Source organism: Halichoerus grypus, chromosome X (genome assembly GCF_964656455.1).
Source record: "Halichoerus grypus chromosome X, mHalGry1.hap1.1, whole genome shotgun sequence".
In the NCBI taxonomy this organism is placed as follows: domain Eukaryota; kingdom Metazoa; phylum Chordata; class Mammalia; order Carnivora; family Phocidae; genus Halichoerus; species Halichoerus grypus.
The window spans coordinates 20,629,934-20,652,362 of record NC_135727.1 but is presented as its reverse complement, the minus strand read 5'-3'; the positions used below and the strand labels follow the sequence as shown (position 1 = coordinate 20,652,362).

Here is a 22,429-nt window from a genome sequence, read left to right as displayed (position 1 = left end):
GTAACAGTTGTTGCTTTTAAAATTTGTTGTTTTAAAATGTCATGGTATTTAACTTATTTAAATAAGAAATAATTGATAAGTGGCAAATTTCCCTTGATTTCAGAGATATTATTAAAATAAGGCATTCCAGGACCTCTGAGATTGACAAATCAAAGGCTTCTATAGCGCTGATGACAGGGAGGATGCTTCAGGGAGGAGGCTAGAGTAAAAATAACCCCAGCTCCCTGCTCGTGCCACAGCTGGGTGCTTCAGGGGGAAGCCAGCTTTACGCGTGACTGAGCTGCTGTGGGGCCCTATTTCTAGTCGTCAAGGTGAAGGTTTAGCATCTTCTTTCAACATCCTGGTACTCCAAAGAAGAAATCGAGATGATTCACTAAAGGATTAGAGAGCAAGTAATTCAAAACAGAACACCAAACTGAGGTATAAAAAAGGAATATTTATCTTTGAAAAATACAACTTTGAACACACTACTGACATCTCATTTACAAAGTATTTTCCTGAAATACTCTTCATTGGCTTTGCTTACTTAGTACATTCTTTTATTCTGAATCAAGACTCAAGGGAGGGCATGCTTGTGTTACTATAAGCACCAGCAACACCACAGAAGAAAAGATCATCTGTGCCTCAGGATATTAGCCCCAAATCCTCATCCTTTCTCTTTCGTTTCCATCAAGCAGGACTTCCTGACTGGTCCACATACACTCTGCCATTGCAATCTGTTGGAGAGCACCATAGAACTGGAGGTGCCCACGGCCATCGGCGCTCCAGGAGGAGCTGAGCTATTTGCAGGAAGCCTCACACACCCAGGCTCATTCATTACCAAGAGTTTTCTACTAATACTCATACGAACTGTTTGCAAACATTCAGCTTGAAGTGAACATAGTATTTACAGCGGTACACGGTTTGCAATTCAACACGCTGATGGCAGAAGAAAAGGGACCAACAGACTTTGTAAGAAGGCCAGAGGGAAGGCATATTAAAACGAATCCCTTCTGCTAACGTGTGTGTATGTGCATGTGCACATGTGCACACGTGTGTTTTAATTCATAGAAAACTAAACATGCCCTCCTTTAAACGCAGACTATTTATAAGGTGATTCTGAATAGCACATACACATGCCAGTCATACTGGACACTTGCTTTCTGCGAATACATCTAGATGTTTTTAATCTGATATATTAGAGAAAATAACTTCGGAACATTTGTCAACTTTTGGTTCACAGTAATTTTGCAAAAAGCTACAAACCATGCTTTGTCTTTTAAAAGGGGAGCCTGGTCAGGCACCTTCTAGAAGACGCTGTGTTATTCATTTACTGGCTTACTGGGGATTGGAAAGACCACGTCAATTATGGAGTACCTAGTGCTCCTCTCATTCCTCTCACCAGTAGCAACATTAATGTGAAGAGAAGTTTTGAAACACAAATCACATACAAATCATCAAAACATTTCAATTAACAGTGTTTAAAAAAATACCAAACTCTACAACAGTAGTACAGACACTGAAAACACCCCAAATACTCTTTAGCCTCAGGCCTTTTTCAATATCACTAATAAAAGAGACAAGCCACTGACAGAAAGGGAGCAAGTTACAGCGCTTGAGGGTCTGAGTCCGTGTCTTTTTAGGGCCTGTGTCTTTTTAGGGCCTGTAGCTCGAGGTGCTGCTCTAGGATCCTTATTTTAACTCAAAAGATATCCCGGGAACGACCTGGCAAATTTAAAGCACTTCCCACTTGAAAACCATTGAGAATACAAATCACTTTCTCGGTGCGTCCACCGCACATTTCTCTGCAGGAGCCCAGGCTGTAAGGCCACGGCATTCAGGTCAGTTTCAGGCCCTCGAAGCCACAGAACTTCCACCTCTTCTCCAGACTGGCTCCGACCCCGGTCATTTCCTGCCTGAAGGTGTGCTGCAGCCGGCCCATGAGACACTCCACGTCGCTGGTGCAGATCTGTGGGCCAGAGAGAGGAGCTCCACTCAGAAGCAGTTCTACCCTGGGCTTCCCTTGTATGGGTTTCGTAACTGCTGTGTGTAGGTAATAATTTATTTACAACAAATTCACCTACTCTACGTGTAGAGTTCAATGAATTTTAGTACATTTATATAATTGGGCAACTCTCACCACTATTTAGTTTTAGAACATTCCATCACCCACAGAAGGTTCCTTCACGCCCCTTTGTAGTCAGTCGTTCCTCCCAATCCCTGACTTGGATTTTTTTGCTGTGGTTTTGAATTTTCTGGAAATTTTATATATGTGCAATCATATGATACATGTAGTCTTTTGTGACTAGTTTCTTTCACTTAGCATGACGTTTTGGGGATTGATCACCACCGAGCTTTCTAATGAAAAGAGCTAGTGTCAGTTGTGTGGACAGGCTTGGGTTCATAGCCAGCTGAATGACAGCTGATCGGTGCCGCTGCACCTGTGTGCAGGCCTACTGAAGCTGCAAAGCCTTTTGGGAGCAGAGGGAGGCAGGGCAGAACTCTTCATACATGCATTGCTTTACAAAGGAAAAATGACAGAAATAAGGAATGCCCTGTATTCCTACTTCTGTGCATCGTCTCCCTCTCCCCACTTCACACACACACACACACACACACACACAAAACATAAAAACAAAAATCTGTGGACCCCTTTAGGACTTGTTTCAGGTGGTCATCTTGACATGAGTAGCAACCTTCCTAACTATGAACCTGGGCACTAGGGCTCGACTGAAGAGCACTAGGGGATCCTGAGAGAAACCCTCAGTCGCTGCCACACTGAATGTTCCTGAAGCTGGAGGGAGGGACCCCCCCCCGACCCCCCCCCCCCCAGTTCTGTTGGCATCATTGCAGGCTCTTTTTGGGAGGTCCTGTCACTACTCCGGCAGGAAGCTGCTCAGGACAAAATGGGCTGAGAGTAGGAGTGAGGTCATGCTTTCTTCCTAGTGCTAGTAGTAGACGGTAGCCAGTTAAGTAAAAGATGCACATTGCAGAGTATCATATGGAGTTGAATTCCATTCTAAAAACCATAAACATACAATGTTTACAGATGTATACGTACAATATAGGGGCAGCATACGTATGGAAAATGGTCTGAAAGAAGATATGCCAAACTGTTAACAGTGATGATCCTAGAAGGGTGGGGCTGGGTCACTTTCACTTTCCCTTCACTGTCTTTCTCTCTTGCTTACATTTTTAACATAAAATGTATGTATTTTTTTTTTTTTTACAATTTTTGAAAAAAGGGCCAGATCATTTTTACTGACACAAAGTCCAATTTCATACCACTTCAACCTACCACTTGGTCCTGGTGCTCACATTTGATCCCTCCCTTTGCTGCCAAATGGGCTCTTTAATTGCGGAATGGTATCACTTTCCAGAGCTCAATGAGAGGGGCATGCTGGCTCGAACTAAAACAAATGCCATGAGAAGGATGTCTCACCGCAGCCGGATGCCCACATGGGCAAGTGCCTCTGTTAAGAGGACATATGCTTAAATGGCTTAACATTTTGGACATCCAACTATCAGGAATCTGCATTTCAGTGGCCACGTCTCAAGAGCCCCAGGTCCTGTGAAATAGTGAATACAATCCACAAGCACATTTAACTGAATGCAGCTTCTGAAAAAAAACTATCCTGAGTTTATTTATTCTGAGGAGTCAAGAGTCCTCTCCTGTTTCTCTGAGGCATCCTTGACTTTCTAGGGAACTAATACTTACTCTTGCCCCTGATGCTTTGTGAGGTCCCTCATAGAACAGCATCCCAGGAAGGAAGTGACCCATGAGATCAGCTGGGAGTAGAACTTGAGTCCATGTCACAGACTTACTGTTTCCTCTGTTTTGTTTTAGCTCTTGCCTTGATCATTTCAACATAGGTAATGGCAGTGGTGACACTGACGGCTGGAGTAAGACTTCCAGTTTTGAACATTAACATTTACTAATGGCTAAAGGCCCGGTACCAAAGTATGACTGGTGAGAGATAGTGGGTCATTTGCAGCTTAGATAGAAATTAAAAGACAGGAGGAAAATTCTTCTCAGACGTATCTTGGAAGGAGGGTGGCCAACTCATTCAGGTTTGCCCACAACTTCCTGGTTCTGGCACTGGAAGTCGCGAGTCCTAGGAAACCCCTCAATACCAGGCAAACAGAAGCAGACGGTCATCCTACTTGCAAGAGAGAAGCTCTGCACTGCATTGCAGTGAGACTAGGCGAGGGAAATTTCCTTAGAGCGATTACTAACGACTTACTTGTGCTTGAAGAAAGTACCCTCCGTCCCTTTGCATGCCCATTTAGCACCCCACGTACCTTATTATCTAGACGGTGCAAGTAGGAACAGATGTATTCAATGCTTGCTCCAAATGGGTGGACATGAAGAAATGTGGAAATAATCCCTATAGTGACAATACCATGGAGGTTACACTCGAGCATTATATTCTTTGAAATAAGAGCTAACTTACATGTACCACATACTACATACTGGGCACTATTCTAAGTTTATATACATTTTATTCATTTAATCTGTACAACAACCCACTGCATATACTGCCTCTCACTACACTATATCCCCATGTAGAAACACTGGCATTGGAGGAGTCACTTCCATCATTTATGATGGCTAAAGACCATTTGAGTTCTACATTTCACAGTGAATTTAGAATTTTATAATGAATTTGGATCATGCTGGCCTTTTGCAATTCTTCTGCACAGTCTTTAAACTGGACGTGAGCTTCTTATGCATTAATAATGTCTTGCTGTTGTGGTAAAAGTACAAATCAGGTACTTTGCCTGATTCACTTCATGCCTCTCACAAGAGAATCTGCTGATTATATTTGGTTTTATTCTGTGAGTAGCTCTGTAAAGAAAAGCCAAACATTTCATTCACTCAAGTGGTCACTAGCATTTGTTTGTGCTTAGAGCTCTAAATCTCTTCAAGTAACACATTTTTTTTATAGAAGTTTACAGCCTCCGGGAATGTGCACAATTTTTACTGAGTTTAACTATGGGGTGATTGGCAGCTATACATACTGCCTTGATTGTTCTGGACATCAGGTTAATTGTTCTAATACTTCTTTCTCTGGCAACATGTAGATCTTAAATTGTTCAAAGGCCTACTATTTCTTTCTTTAGATTTTTTTGAATTCCTCTCCTTTCATAAGATCTTAAGTACATCAAATAGACCCAGAATTGAATTTGCCGAGAACTGCCAGGAAATAAAAGTTAAATTTGGTTTGGTTTATAGACTACAACTTGTCTATTCCTTCAAGTGACTGATAAAGAATATCACAAGTTTGAGTTGTAGCTTGAAGTTCAAATCAGTTCTTTGTGAAAATCCTCCAAATATCAGAGGGCAAGGAGGTGGGCTGGGGGATCCAGGAGGAGCTGATGGTAGAGTTCAAAATCTGTTCGAAATGGATGCTATTACTTATAACACTATGTGATTCTTAAATGATGAAGTAAATTGAATTGCTATACACTGACTCAAGCTGAGGAACTTAAATTCTAAAGAAGACAGTTCATGTCCAAAGGAATTCTAGGTGCTACAGCCAAGATAGGCTATCTGTCAAATGCTGAGAAATAACTCCTTAGGTTTCAAAACACTAAGCAGTTTCTGTGGGTTCACACCCGAAGAACCAATTTAAAAAATAGATTTTCCTTTCTCTCTGTCAGCCCAAGACTACATTCTTTAAAAAACAAAACAAGAAACACTTATCTTAAGAATCTTTGTTTCTAAAACTATCCATTCACAGAGGCTTCCTTCTACCCGCAGCTCTTCTCTGACAGGTCTCCCTGTTGCCATGCCAATTTGTTAAAGAACTTTGAGTTGTAAAATGGAAATAAGTTGTCACTTTTAAGACTCAATGGCAGATCCCCTTGTGCATCTTTATTAACATATCAAAGTGTTAAATCTGACTACAATATCCATTACCAAAGAAGGCAGATAAATCTTCAAAATATGCAGAAGCCAATCAGTGTGGAGAACTTCTGAGATTGGGGTGGGGCTGCTGTGGGGTTCAGCTTCCTAGAAGGCAGCTGGGATTATCTGTTGAGGCCCAGTATCAGCCCCTTGGAAATGACTGAATATTTTAGGACCTCAATCTGCCACTGTTCTCCAAATGGAATATCAAGTCAACAAACATTTGTGCAGAATACTGTAAGTGCAAAACGGTTCTCATTTTACTGAGGGCTTCCTATGGGCTGCACACTGTGCTAAGGGATTCAGATGAATTATCTTATTTAATATTTGCAGCTGCCCTTTGAGACAGGTAATATCATTCTGCCCATTGTGCAGTTGGAGGAACTGAAGCTCAGGAAGGAAATGGTAGAGTCAAACGGGAAACCAGGTTTGTCTGACTTCTCAACCATGTGTTCTATCTTGCCTCTGTGGATGATTTTTATATAATGAGAGCAATTCTAGCATTTATCTCGTCTGAGCCCACCAGTGTCACACACCACAGACAGCCTCCTGAGTTATCTGCCAGTAACCTGGAAAAAAATTTCAGAGAGGCATACACTTCCTCCGGAGGCTCATCTGGGAAAGCTCTCTGCCAAACAGTGTCCGCACTATAACCTTGAGTGAGAGGGCTCCGCTATCCTCACATAGAGATTTAAAAAATGTACATCGTGTTTCTCCAGCAGACCCTCTCCTGTGCTTACAACCACACATTTGATGTGGCAGCAACCACAGGAGCTAGAGGAGAATTGGGAGCTGCTGTTACCATTTCTATGAAGTCTATACTTATTCGTGCATTGTCATGCTACATAAATGCCTGGCAGGTATATTCATCTTAGGTGAAACCCTTCCCCCCTCCACCATAGTCAATACATTATATGTGTGTGTTCCTTACCCACGAGCAGTGCTTCACGTTCAGATTTGATAGGGCTGCTGTTCAGGGTCTTCTCAAGAGGGTAGTCACTGTCCTGGCTCGATGTACACAGTCTAGTAGCACAGCTTTCCTGTGGGAATAATATGCTTCCTGGGTCAGTTCACCTTACTGCGTAACAGACTTGGATTCAATTACGCAACAGGGAACTTTTTAACGTAGTACCCCGAAAGCAATACTGTACAATTTTGATGACTGAATGGGAGAGAAAATAGCATTAATTTATGCAAAAGTATCACAGATCATCCCAAACTTCTTTATATGGCTCCAAAACACAGAAAAATTTAGACATTCATCTTTGCCAGGTTTTTTTTTTTCCCCCCACCTTCATCATTCTTGACTCTATAGAGGTAATCTGGGGAACCAGACCCAACATTTACTGCCTACTAGGTGCCAGGCACTGTTAGGTATGTGTTATCTCCATTCTACAAATGAGGAAAGTGAGGCTCAGGTAAATTAGGTAAATTGCCTTAGATCACATTTCTATGACGTGGTAGAGCCTAGATTTCACACCAGGTCATCCACTGCCAAAAGGATTGTTCTTTTCAATTTTAGGTCCACACTCTGCTAAAGGCAGGTCCCATCTCTGAGTGCAGAATCTACAATGTAGCTAATCTACTCCCAAATAATCAACTGTTGGCTTTTGAACTAAAAATTAGAGCTTCCATTTATTGACTATCAGCTCTTTCTTCTCCCTGATAAGGACATTATCAGTTAGGATATTCCTGACTTCATATCAAGAAATGACCATGACCAAAATATTACTCAGTGGCCTTCTTTGTTGTTGAAAGTTCTCTCTTTCTGAGCATAGCAGGTATGTTTTGTAAGAGATACTCAGGTGAAATTCATGACCGGCAATCAAACTGAAAAATACGTCCAGACCTTCCATGGATCTTTCTTTCTCTCTTTGGGCACTGAGAACATCTTTTCTGTATTACAAATGTGAAGGAAGAGTCTTGAAAAGAAGGAATAAAAGGAATCACTGCTTCCAGTCTTACTGCTATTAGAAAAGAAAATGCCGGGGAAATGCTCCTGGCAGGGGCAGATCATGGCTGATTCAAATGCTTTGTCACTCTTCCCTTCCGCAAGCCCTCAGCACAGACAGGTGTCCTGTTTTCTTTAAAGATGCCTTTAAAGCTTCCAGGATGTTGCCCTGAATGAAATGAATGGTCTATGCTGCAAGACATGTTGTTTTGTGGATTTACAGGCGTCCTGGCTATAGTCAGAAGGGAAGCCTTTCTTGATGACCTACTTAATCTTTGGCCTTTAGAATCCAATCCAGGCAGTAACCATCATGCCAAGTTTGATTCAAAATACTGGCTCACTTCTAAGCCATGGGTTGTACATCTCCTTCTAACGTCCTTAAAACATTAAATGATCCAGTAAGCCATTTCTTAAGTGTGAGAGTTTAACAGATTGGGGTTGACTCAAGATGGAAAGGCATCCTGAGAAGTTTTAGCCATCTTGAATAGAAATGTAGCCTTACTGAAACCTGACTTCAGTTTTATTATAGCTGGCATTTAAAAAATTAGAAGGCATATTGAAGAGATGTTTATCACCTTGAATTTTACTGGCAGATTCAAAGAGCTAGCTCTTTCTGCAGTAAGACAGACTTACTACAGTTTACTATAGTACAGTTTACTGTCAAGAAACCCAAACAAAAACAAAAGAGATCTCTCCTCACCAAAACTTATTGCCTTCCTTTCAACCTGGAATTATTTTTGCAGTCTAACATAATGGTACTTTGCTTCCTAACCTAATTGTGTCAGGCTGAAATATTTGGTCACAAATCAGATTCTCAGAGAATATCAGTTTATAATGAACTGTCATGACTTTTTCTGAAAGAAGCTTTGCTTACAGTAACAGGAAAAAAACATTCTGACTTACATTTTCCTGATTATCAGTTGGCTCTCCTTTCTTATCCTCTTTAGCTGCCACTTCATGGTATATTCAGGTTCAGCATGAAAAACAGACTAAGGCACAATACATTAAGTTTCTTCTGTGCCATTTGATCTCTTGCTTCTTTCAATGAAATTTAAAGTGCCAAAAATGCCCTTACACTAAAAATGCCCTTAAATTAATTTGTGATGTCAATCCTAAAGAATGATTCTAAGCATAACGTCATTAGCATAATCTCATGTCTATTGCATTTTACGCAAGAAGCAAAACAGCTATATAGCAGCTCTGAGACATTTTAGCAGCTCTGAAAGTATAGGGAAATTCCTGCTACACAGAGTAGCTTTGGCACTTTTCAATTAAATGCTTGATAAATGAATTTCTCTGGGATTGTGCTCATTTCTTTAATAGCACCCACAAAAGTGGAAAGTGAGCTGATTTTATGAAGTGGAAGAATTAAAAGCATATTGCAAATGGCCTCCAGAAGAAAACACTTTCAATCATTTGTTTCAACTACACCAAGGCTGCCAGTTCTTAATGGCACTCTGGGGGAAGTCACTATGCTGGCAAACACACCCAGGGCCTGTATGCATTGCATCTTCTTGAGCTGAGTGCCAGAGATAAAGAGCCCGAGCTCTTGTGTAACGATAGCATTGTTGATTTCTGGCTCTTGGTCTGAGCTCCTAATCTTTTCCTTCCGAGACATTAAAATCAGGCAGTTACAGTCAATGGGCCTTCCTTTTCAGAGGATTGCTTCAGCTGAATGTTCAGGCATACAGACGATTAGGGAGGTACCGCTGGGAGACACCATCGGTAGACTTGACATACCTTAAGTAGACTGGGCACCTGATTCAGGCTTGTGACTCATTAACCTATCCAGATGTTAGGAGACTCCCTAAGAGGCCCTCACTGGTGGCTCTTATTGCTGCAAAGTCCCATCTTGCCCTTCCATGCTGCAATCATCAAGCATTAGAATATTCTTTCTTTTTATTTACTTTCCACACGTTTTCTCCCCTTTGGGTTTTGGCTATTTCACCTGCAGCTGCTCATTATTACACTAGATGGAGTGTCTGCAAAGAAATGCCCATGTTCTGGTTGTATTTGTGTTTCTTCCTTTAATGAAATGCTTTATTAAGGGTACTCTGTGTCACCCGCATTTTCTTTCTTTTTTTTCACCTGCATTTTCTATGTTGCTATTTGCTTGGCAAGATGAAGCTGGAATGAGGTGTACACGCTGGTCTTCTCCAAGAGGGAAAGACTGAGGAATTTTAGGGATGGACTAACTTTGTATTCATTGAAAAGTACACTCTCCAGAATCCTTAGATATGCCAAGGATTCACATCTAAAGGCAGAGCCCCTGATTCAAGAATTACCCCAGAGAGGGGGCTTTTAATCCCCATTCAGCCAAGCATTCCACGGTGATTCCTACTGCAGGAACTTGCAGGGCATTTTCACTGCCACTGCACAGGGTGGGGGGGAAGGGCAGGGGTTCACAGAGGACTGATGTACCTTTTCTTTAAGATTTTCCAACATTTTTTCCACCTGCAACTTGTCATCCTTGACTTTTTCAAGTTCAGCTTCTTTCCTTTTGTATTCCTCTTGGACTTTGAGTAGATGCTACAAGACAGACCAAAGACAATCAAGTCTTGAGGAGCCACAATTCATTTAAAAACCCTGGCTGAAGTTGGACAGTAGGCTGGCCTCCCTCACTTTCTCCCAGCCCACACAATCATTTCTCCATGCAGAGATACCAAAGGGAAAATCAAGGTACTTTTTCACTTAAAGTTATTTTATCTAGTTCTTAAGAACTTCCTTAGGATTTGTTCATATTTTAGAAAGCATCTGAGAAATTAACTGATCTAATCACTTAACTTTTCTATTCCAGCCAGGGGTAAGGATAGGGTATAGTGTTAATCCCATGTGGACAATATCTTGATTGCTGCATACAACTTAATGTTGTAAAGCATTCTTTCAAATAGCCATTTTCCAAGCCAAGTTCAATTTCTGTGAGGAAAACATTTCACAGATGTTTGTTTCCACATCAGTAGGCAAGGAACTGGATTCATCATCATTAACGATTACAAAAATATTACTTATTTAGCATCTAACATGTGTCACACATTGTGGATAAGGTTTCATATGTGTGGTCTCATATAAACCTCAAGTAACCCTATGATACATAATCCTGAGGATTACAGAGGTTTAGTGCTTTGCCTTAGGCCATTCAGATAGTAAGTGGCAGAGCTGGGATTTAAACCCAGGTTGGGTCAACACCATAGTCCATGCTCTTAACCACTATGTTAGACTATACTTCTTTTTGGGATAAGATGGGAGAACCTTTATCTTGTTTACAAGGCTATTTTCCAATAAAAAGTAATCAAAATGAGCAAAATTAATTTGTCAGGATGTAGAGACCTAATTTTCTCAGAGGTCTCTGAAGTGATGAAATGAAGAAAAAAAAGTTCATCATCTTTAAATTGTATTTCAGTAGCAGAACTGTCCTTCTGTGGAATGGTTTCAAAATCAAGGTAAGAGAGAAAAGCAACAAAAAATGTTTCCAAAGTTTTGCTTTTCAGAGGCTTGCAAAAGACCATTGGAAGAGCTAAAAGACACACAACACAATATATGTTGTCAAAATTCTTTGAAGTCTAGCTGAAGAGATGCATTTTTTTGGTGGAAAGATCTCAGATATAATTTACATGTTCTAATTAAATTCCATAGTGACAGTAAAAGGAAGGTAAGCATTACTTCACATATTGTGCTAACAGGAAAGGTGAAATATCAATGTGATATTGCTTGTCACACAGAAAGACAGTGGTAGCAGAAGTAATAGGAACACAGGGCTCTTAGTGCCAGAAGGGACTCCTTGTTCACAATTTGTGATTTCTAGCCAACAATAAGCTTTGCCCTAGATAATTCCAAGGCATACAATTAAAAAAATTATTGCTCAATTTAAATTGTAAGGAAAATGGCTGGTCATCTGGCAAGATAGAAGAGGATAGTACCCTTACTCAAAAATACTACTCCTTTATTATGATGAGAACAGATGGTGATATCTTTTTCTTTTAAATTGTAGGCTCACTGTGGTGATGGTTACATAAAACATCTAGACATTGAACATCTAATACACACTGTTGTATTTGAATGCAATTACAGTTGGATGCACTTATTTACTTTACTTTTTATACTTGGAATAATGTGCAGGTAAACTCATTCACATAAATGACTCTGAAAACAACACAAAATAAAAGCAAATTGATATTATGTGCCCAAAGCATTGATACTGAAAAAGCAAGGGTAGGATTCCTGCCATTTCTCCTAACAGGCTGTATGGTCCAGCACTGGATCAAGTAGATACTACTTTTTCATATCTAAGTAAGTGAGGTTCTTCATAAAGACCCCGAGGCCCTATCCAGATCCCAAAGCACCTTCTGAAGCAGAAAGAAAAGATTAGATTATGTTCGGTGTAGTTTTACTGTCAAGTATTTTTCACTGAATGTACATCCTTTGAAAACTGTTACCTCTGTATTGGCCAGAATATTTCATTAACCATAACATAATCCCTTCCTAGTCTATGCCAGAGAACAGAATATCAAGAAAATAAGAGGTCTGCTATTCTCTTTGCTGGCATGGGACCTTTTTCCAGTTGAGGAGCTGATGCTAGCTTTCCTAAAAGCTCAGAAAACCAAAGGGCCTTTACCTGTTGCATTCCTTGCAGGGCTTGCTGCAGGAGTTTCAGCTGCTGTTCCTTGTTTGGGTCGTCTTCTCTGGGGGCTTTGCCTTGTTCTTGCTTGAGCAATTCTACCTCATTCCGATAGGCATCGAGCTGCCAACGGAGGCTGTCATTTTCTTCCTTCAGAGCTTCTGCCTGTGATACTAAGGCTAAGCAATCAATATAAAGTCGAACATCCATCTATCCATATTCTTTGTGGTTCACCTTAGTACCATGAAAACTTGGTAGTTTTTAATTGACAAGTATAAAAAGTCTCTTGAGCAACTTTAGGTTTGAGGTGGCATGGCAGCAAGAGATGGACACAAAAGCACACAGAACCATTTTTGTAAAGGAACGCAGGATTCTAACACCCTGAAATCATCATCATGCTTCATATTTGTCACCCCAAATATAACTCAGCTATTCCCAGCTAACATTGGTCATTTTTATTTGGAAGGCAGCAAATGATAAGAGCTCTATAATGATAAAGTGTAGGGCTAATTGTCTTGAACTGACGACTGTCCACACGATAATTTTGCAGGGCAGTTGTTTTTAAAAATGTAACATTTATTGTCCTACAGAGGAAAGGTAAATGTAAAAATTAAGACACAAGACTTCTGGTTTCTGGTCTAGTGTGTAAGGAGTTTAGAAGTCACCACTCCATCCTAACGACAAATAAAAAGCTGAATAAACTGAAAAATCAACAACTCATCTTAGATCCATAAGAGAAGTGATGTCACAGGGCAAACTGCTGCCCCTGAAACTGGAGAGACAGGAGAATACAAAGAATCACAACTTACCAGACCAGAAACCTATGAGCAGTAAGCTCCACAGGAACTGACGGCAAGTAAAAAAATCTAAATTGTAATTGGCTAATTGCTGGAGGCTCAGTGTGGACAAGTCTGAGATTTAAAAAGTCCAGATGGACCCAGTCATAGTGAAGTCTCTATCCTTTTGTGAATTTTATCTCTAGGAGCATAACCATGTCCTTACAGTGAATATTGGAGAAAAATCCCCTTGTGCTTCCATCAGGGGGAGGGGAAAAGAAACCATTTTGAAATACACCAGAGCACTCTGTTCTTCTTAACAAGGCCTGCCATCAGAAGAAACTATTTTACCAGAGCCTAACCTGCTAGGGTATTACCGGAGTCTAATTGACCTGGAGAAGGGAAATACCCAAGTATAGCTCCCCCCAGCCATCCTGCCCCAAGTAAGGGGGGAGAAAAAACTGAGAAACACTTGTGAAATCACAGTCCAGAGGTAAATGCTCACTAAAAGACTGAGACCTAATCACAGGACTAGAGAATGCTTCCCCACACTTAACTACCACACCACTAAAGTCCTATTTACTGGAGTTCTTTTCACCCAGCACATCATGCCCAGATTTCAACAAAAGATTACAAGGTGTACTAAAAGGTAAACAAACAAACAAACAAACAAACAGTTTAAAGAGACTGAATGGGGATCAGAACGAGAGTCAGATATGGCATGAATGTTGGAATTATCAGACCAGGAATATAAAACAGCTGTGATTAGTATGCTAAGGGCTTTAATGGGAAAAGTAGATACCATGAAAGAACAGATGGATAATGTAAACAGAGAGATGGAAGTTCTAAGGAAGAATCATATAGACATGCTAGAGATAAAAAATAATACTGTAACAGAACTGAAAAATGCCTTGGATGGGCTTATTAGAAGACTTGACATGGCTGAGAGAAGAATCGCTGAGCTTGAGGGTATGACAATAGAAACTGCCTAACCTGAAAAGCAAAGAGAAAAAAGCATCAAAAAAACCCCAAGCAGAATATCCAAGAACTACGGGACAACCACAAAAGATACATGTCGTAAGAGTATTAGAAGGGAAAGAAAGAGAGAAAGGAATAGAAGCAATAGGTGAAGCAATAATGGCTGAACTTCCCCCCCAAATTATTATCAGACACCAAACCACAGATCCACGAAGTTCAGAGAAATCAAACAGGATAAATGCCAAAAAATTAGACCTGAAAAGACACCTCACCAAAGTATATCAATGGCAAGTAAGCATCATCACATGTCATATGTCATACATCATTAGGGAATTACAAATTAAAAGAACAATGAGATACCACTACACACCTATTAGAAAGGCCAAAATCCAAAACAATGACAACACCAAGTGCTGACAAGGATGTGGAGCAAACAGAAACTCTCCTTCATTGCTGGTGGGAATGCAAAATATTACTGGCACTTTGGAAGATACTTTGGCAATTTCTTATAAAACTAAACATACTCTTACCATATAATCCAGCAATCATGTTCCCTCATATTTACCCAAGTGAACTGAAAACTTACGTCCCCACAAAAATATGCACAGGGATTTTATAGTAGATTTCTTCTGGCAATTTTATAATTGCCCCAACTTGGAAACAACTACAATGTTCTTTAGTAGATTAATGGGTAAACAAACTGTGGTACATCCAGAAATGGAATATTATTCAGTGCTAAAAAGGAATGAGTGATCAAGCCATGGAAAGACCTGGAGGAAATGTAAATGCATATTACTAAGTGAAAGAAGGCAATTGAAAAGGCTACATAACCGTATGATTCCAACTATATGGCATTCTGAAAAGGCAAAACAATGGAGTCAGTAAAAAGATTAAAACAAAAAACAAAAAACAAAAAAAAACCCTAACCTGGTTGCCAGGGGTTAGGGGGAAGGGAAGAATGAATAGGCAGAGCACAGACGATTTTTAGGGCAGTGGAACTATTCTGTATGATACTATAATGGTAGATACATACATTTTAAACATTTGTCCAAACCCATAGAATGTACACCAAGAGTGAACTCTAATGCAAACTATGAACTTTGGGTGATAATGATGTATTCGCTGATTATAAACAATGTACCCCTGTGGGTGCAGGATGTCAGTAGTGGTGGGGGACTATGTATGTGTGTGGGGGAGACAGGGGTACTTGGAAACTATTTACTTCTTGTTCAATATTGTTGTAAATCTAAGACTTCTCTAAAAAATTAATTTAGTAATTAAAAAACCCCCTAAGACACAAGAGGAAAACTTGGTTAGCTTTATTTATGGTTATGGCACATTTTTCAAGGCCAAAAATCAGAAAAACTATTATAAAATATTTAATCAGAGGATTTTCATTCATTCAACAAACACTGAGTACCTTCCCTGTACCAGGCTTACAATAATGGTAAAAAATGAGATTCCACTAATCTCTGTGGTTCACAGTCCAAATTAATGGAAATATTTGTAGTTTATTCCTTTTTTGATTCCTAACACAGCATAAAGCCCAGAAAAGAGATGTTAGCAAAATGGATCAAAATTACAAACCTGTATATTAAATGTATAAGAATGTTAAAAGGCAACTTGTCAAAGGTGTGAATTTTTTCAGCTACTTATGGGGAGGGACTTTGGGTAGAAGAAAGTAAACAAAAGTAATGGAAATCAAATCTTCAAGATTATTAGCTATAAGTGGTGGAAGAAGAGTTCTCTAAAGGTATTTCAAAGATAAGATTCATTCTCTACAATAAATGGAAAGAAGTTGTGCTTTACAAAGATGAAATATATAGAAGAAAACCATATTCTGAGGGAGAAAACACCCCATTCCTAAAAGAAAGCTGCTTCGGAGGGGGGCGGGTGTGGGGTTTAATTCTGTGCTTTCAACCTGAGGGTTTTCCTGAAACAATCAGGTACCAATGCAGGCTGATGTAATCAGATCGTCTATCCAAATTAGAGAGTGGCAACCCTTCCTATTACATGTTCTCTTGTTTTCTGTGAATGGCTATGCAATTATCCTGATACGGCAGTTTGAACCTTGTATTTTAGTTTTTAAAAGAAATTACAAAAACCTTTGGCATGACACATTCATTGTATGTTTGGTTTTATTATGTATCTTAATTTTTGCTGTAATCATACAGCTTTTGTGTCTTTGAAGAGAAAGCTGTTACACAGAGAGTTGAAGTCCCAGCACTGTAAATACTATCTATCCTTGCCATCTCTCCCAGCAGCTGGGATACCTGTCGTCGGACAGGCAGCATTCCTCACAATCACAGCACTAAAAGAAGATGCTAAAAGTGAAGATGACTGTATATAGGAAAGTGTATGGCAGAAGGGAAATGAGCTATCTGCCAAACGGGAAGAAATATTTGATTTGCTCGTTGGGTCAGTACCAAGGATAGCATCTCGAGCTGGAGTTCCGCTGAATAACACAGAGGTTCCTCTGTAAATCAAGTGACTGCTACAGATAGACAGTTATTCATTTCTGCTTTGGTTTGCATGTTTGTCCTCTGGCAAGGCATACGGCTCAATACTAAATAGTGATATTTCATCTTCCTCTTTTGTTTCTTCTTGTACTGCAGGCTAGTGATTACGCTCATGTCTTATGAGTCATGTGGAGAAACGTGGAAAAGGGCAGAGATCTAGGAGAATGGTTAGAGTCATAGTCTCCAGTTTAAACGTGAAAATATTTTCCCTCTGAGCAAATGAGGAGGAGAGACTGCTTCTCTCCCCGGGGGAAAGGGCATGCTGATGAGCGGAGATAGATTCCTGCAGCCAAGTGAGAACAGATAATAATCTCCTCAGTTTGGACCTGTCACTAAGTAAAAGAGAATGTGATCTCCTCTAATGCCACCAGGGCACCTTACTTACGAAATGTATTTCCCACTCCCTGAAATGAGGGTTTTTGCCATTTTAATGAGGACACCAAGTCTTTACTTTCACAGATTTAATATTAATTGGGCCCATTTCTGAAGTTGGATTTCTTTATACATTGCCAGAACATTGAAAAGTTCAATATTACCTTTTAATAATATGTTTGAGTAGGTGAATCCATCAGTCTTGATACTAAAGAGCATAGTACAGTGAATTTATTCATATCTTGCCATCATTAGTTCTCAGCTGCTCCTTTTTGACTATTTCCTATGTGGGAAAAACATTTCTCTTTATGGGGATGGCTCCTCAGATATGAAGGCTGCCAGTTCATCATGGCAATATGAAAGTACGAAGGTAGCTGTGAATGCCTCTTTTTAGAGAAGCTACTCAGAGCAAAATCCCAGATATGTTTTTCTATGACAAAAGATCTAAAAGGATTTTGTGCCATTAAAAAAATAATGCCTAAGTTTCTTCGGTGGTACAAATAAAACAAAAAAATTTTTTTAAAGATTTTATTTATTTATTTGACAGAGAGACAGTGAGAGAGGGAACACAAGCAGGGGGAGTGGGAGAGGGAGAAGCAGGCTCTCCACTGAGCAGGGAGCCCGATGCGGGGCTCAATCCCAGGACCCTGGGATCCTGACCTGAGCCAAAGGCAGATGCTTAACGACTGAGCCAACCAGGCACCCCACAACAAAAATTTTAATGGAAGCAAATTCAGGGGGTTGGCCACCCTCACAAAGCTGCATTACAAGAGATGCACCAAATTATTGAAGGAAGATGTGTAACAAATGTTACCAAATTATAGAAGGGAAAATGTGCAGCATTCCTCTCAAGGGTCCTAAAAAAAATTTGAGCTGGAGCGATTCACAAAGAGAAAAAGCCAAAAAGAACAAAGTTGAAAGAGAGCGGGAGATGATATGAGTGGTTGCAGACCAGTTCAGGGAAATTCTTAAGTGAGTTCCCTGACCTCCCAAAGCCTTGCTTTCCTTACCTCTGCAGGTTATTACTCCAAGGAGGCTTCTACCAGTATGGATGCACCAGGGACTTCGCTGTTTCTCCTCTGAGATCTCTAAATTCACCTCCCTAACAGTATCTTTATCTGTCGGTTACCTCACTGCCCCTCATCACCCTGAGACACTGCTCTCTTTCTTTGCTGGGACCTTTAATCTCTTGGAGTGGCCAACTTCACCCAGTCCATTAACTATTTTCTGGCTAAACAGATTCCACTGCAAATTCCTTAGTACTCTATATTCCTTCACCCTCCTGAAAACCTTTGGCCAGTCTTACCATGTCAGTTCCTAGCTCATAGTCACTCGGCTCAACTTTGTCTGCACCTTATCCTGGGCTGCAGAGGACTCTTATAGGAAGTTGCAGAGCTGGGCAGTCCTGGTCAATACAGACTCATGTTGGTCCTTGCTAGTGGGTCTCTTACCTCTCACTGATTTCTTCCTTCCATCCTGCCCAGGGTATTTATTCCAGGTCTGCTCCTGTCTCCTCATGGTCTCATTTCCAAAGCATTTCCCTAATCAACGGTTGACCAATCTCTGGGTATATGGAGAAGCATGGAATGCATACATACTTTTAGCTTCATTTCTCTTGTCTCAGAGGAAGAGGGTTCTCCCCTCTCTAAAGAAAACTCCATCTGAGTTTGGATCACTTCCCATTCTTCTCCAGGATTCTACTTCCATAATTACCCATAAGTACTCTTTCACTCTCAAGCATCTTCAACCTCACTCTCTCCATGGCCTCCTTCCCTTCTATTGAACAACAAACAACAACTTAACTTTAACTTTGTCACCCATTCTAGTTGCATTTATAATGCTTGCATTTGCTTTTGCTCAGTATCCAAGTTTTTGGCCTGTGTCCACTTTCTCTCCTTAATGCCGTATGTTCTGGCCCCTATCTCTATCACCCTACTAAAACAGTTCTTGCTCAATGCTGTCCTTAATTCCTTTCTTCTTTGTATTATCTGATAATGTTGATTATTCCTACTTCTATAAATTCTTCTTGTTTTTCTAGTTTTCTTCCAGCCTCTTAGGCTGCTCTTTCCCTTTTTTCTTTTTTAAAAAAGGTTTACTTATTTGTTTGTTTATTTATTTATTTAGAGAGGGGGTGGGGGGAAGGGCAGAGAATCCTCAAGCAGACTCCCCACTGAGTGTGGAGCCTGACATGGGGCTCGATCCCAGGACCCTGAGATCATGACCTGAGAGTCCAATGCTTAACCGACTGAGCCACCCAGGTGCTCCTAGACTGTTCTTTTTCTAACTGCTCTGCAAACTCCTCTTTCTTTCCTTCTCCCTTACTGTGGGTAGCCACCAAAGTTCTGTATTTAACCCTTTGCTGTTCTTTCTCTCACTTGTCTTTCACATTCATTTATTCATATCCTCCAAGCTTCAGCCAACAACTCTGTACTGCCATCTTCTATTCCTTCTACTTTCTTGAACACTGATTTGAATATAAATCCTTTATTTCCTAACTACCTACTGTCTGAAACTGATCTCATATTCTACAAATCAGTCCCATGCAACAGTCCATTTCTGTCAATGTTACTAGTATGTGTTTAATTTGTAACACCCCCCCCCCCAAAAAAAACTCTATGTTGAAGCCCTCAGTATGTGACCTTATTTGGAAATAGGCACTTTACAGAGGTAATCAAGTTAAAATGAGGTCATTTGGGTGGGCTTATGGACTTATACGACTAGTATACTTATAGAAAGGAGAAATTTGGACACAGAGACACGCAAACAGGGAGAATGTTATATAAACATGAACGCAGAGATTGGGGTGATGCATCTACAAGCCAAGGAGTGTCAAAGATTGCCAACAAACCATCAGAAGCTAGAAGAGAGGCATGGAACAGATTCTCCCTCACAGCCCTCAAGAGGAATGCACCCTGATGACACCTTAATCTCAGACTTCTGGCTTCCAGAACTGTGAGGCAATAAACTCTGTTGTTTAAGCCACTCAGTTTGTGGTACTTTGTTGCAGTAGCCCTGGAGAACTAATATGACCACTGACCCTCCAATCTCCCAGACTAGAAAACCTAGCCTCATCTCAGGTTCTTGCTTTTTCTTCATCATCTATATCCAATCTGGCGCCAAAGACTTTAGTTATTCTTCTGAAGTGACTCCTAGCATCTTTAATCTCATATTTTCTGTTACATCCTTTTATTTTACTATTTTATCTCAGTTCCTGTTACCTTCACTCTAGTCCTGGGCTTCATCATTTTATATCTAAATTCCTATAAAAGTCTCTGGCAGGTCTCTCTTTCTCCAAAATTTATTTCCTAAAATATATAATTCATGTTGCTTTTATCATACTAGTGCCATGACTGAGACATGCTTATAGTGCCATGTTGTCTATTATGGTAAATGTAACCTTGGCATTCATGGTTCCCCATAATCTGGATCCATCTTGTCCACTCAATCTTTTATCCCCCTATACCCATCATCTTTATTTCTCTCTCTGAGCCATGTTCCTTCTCCTCTCCTGCCTCCACATCAAGATACTTTCTTACTCTCCTCATCCAAACCTTCATCTTTTTTTTTAAATTTTATTTTATTTTATTATGTTATGTTAATCACCATACAACCTGTTCATCTTTCAAGATCCCAATCAGCTTTCACTGAATGCAACTACTCTGGCCACACTAATATCTCTTGGCCTTGCTGCATTCTAATCAGTACCTTACAGGTTAGAACCAAGTGGTATTTCTTACATTTATGTAAATTTACACATATTGCACCTCTATTTCCATAAGCTTATAGGATGCAGTCCTTGTTAATTAATTGATCAAACTTTTAAAGAGGGAATAATGAGAGGTGGGGAGAGGGAAGGAAGGAGACTGGAAACCAAGAGAAGTGAAAACTGGCTAGAACAATGAAGGAGAATGAGTCTCAGTCAATGTTTTCCAAATGTGCTCCCTGGACACAGGGATGCCTGATAAAAAAATGCAAATTCCTGAACTTCATTACAGACCTACTTAATCAAACCCTGCAGCCCAGAAATCTTATTTTTTAAAGGTAACCCAATGATGCTTATAGATACCAAATCTGAGAACCACTAGTCTAAGTGGAAAAGGCAGACAATAGATGCAGAAAAGGAACACGCGTTCTTAGGTTTACTGGGCACATGTACTTCCCATCATGGCTAACAGTAGAATGAAAATAGTTTTATACTATCATGATTTGCTTTGATGTGATTTCCCCTCTTCAACACATTGCTTTGAGCACAGCAGTCCTTTCTTCCATGGCAAGGTTTCCAGTACTGCATCACAAATATGGGCTGGGTAATACAGAGTCCCCGGAAGAATAGAAATTTTGTGGTACTCCAAGGAAAGGTAACAGACTGCTAGGCTAGCTGTGACTCTTACTTTCTTTGGGAAGTAGAATTTAACCAGACACATGCTCTAGGCTCTTGGAATTCAAGTTTGGTAGCATGGAGAGAGAAAAAAACAACTCTGAGATCTAGTGCTTAAGCTTTTAATTGGAACCACGTGAAACTAAAACATGTAGCTGATTTAGATAAAACCTGAGGACCTGCTTACTGGCTCACACTGAGCAGGATTTCTGCAGTTGACTACTACAGAAGCAAGATAACAAAATTAGATACGATCGAGGGGAAGAAAAATGCACAAAAGTCCTTGAATTAAAATGAATTGAAACCTTCTGGGAGAAAAGCTATTTGGTAAGCTCCATTAAGTCTATTGTAGATAGCTTTATTTGACAAAGCAGGATCCTGGCATGTGGAACAGGAAAGAAAATAGCTATAAGATGATCTGTCAGGGAGTTTCCAGTCTCTAAACGAATAAGATTCTGTGCAGTAGCCAATACAGCTTTTAACTCAAAAGAGATACAGAAGCAAAATGCAATTATATAACACTAGTAAGTGCATTTAATCTGAATCTCCCATACACCCCCCTGCCGAATAACTCCTCAAATTCAGCAATTTATCAAGCAAATACTCAAACTGATGGTCACGTTAATTTCAGGGGAACACTGGATTAATGCTGTATACAATACTGCAGATACTGAGATGGAGACAGTTCTATAAGTCAAAGATTAGTCAGCTATAAAACATCTTGGCTAAGCACTTAACTAATTTGAATAATTCAATTATTATGAAACTCTTTTGTTTTTTTTAGCTATAAGTTTATAGTATGTATTTGCAGTAATTAGTTCTGTTTTTATTTAGATAAAATAAATTTTTTTTGGAAAGGAGAAATTTGATAGAAAGGAGAAATAAAATAATAATAAATTACCCACTGTTCTGAAAATGCTAATAATAAATTACCCACTGTTCTGAAAATG

General features: G+C 40.0%; 1 protein-coding gene across 9 annotated transcripts in view; it reads right to left on the bottom strand.

Moving 5' to 3' along the window:
- Positions 1-416: 416 nt before the first annotated feature.
- The window catches only part of ENOX2 (ecto-NOX disulfide-thiol exchanger 2), a 286,156-nt gene continuing 264,143 nt past the window's right edge, over positions 417-22,429 (bottom strand). For all 9 annotated transcript variants that reach the window (XM_078065152.1, XM_078065146.1, XM_078065148.1 and 6 more), the window contains 5 exons: positions 12,454-12,635; positions 10,263-10,370; positions 6,822-6,930; positions 4,282-4,367; positions 417-1,948 (listed from right to left, as the gene is read on the bottom strand). In XM_078065152.1, coding sequence (XP_077921278.1) covers positions 1,817-1,948; positions 4,282-4,367; positions 6,822-6,930; positions 10,263-10,370; positions 12,454-12,635 — 617 coding nt within the window. In that variant the 3' untranslated portion in view covers positions 417-1,816. The remainder of the gene's footprint in view (positions 1,949-4,281; positions 4,368-6,821; positions 6,931-10,262; positions 10,371-12,453; positions 12,636-22,429) is intronic.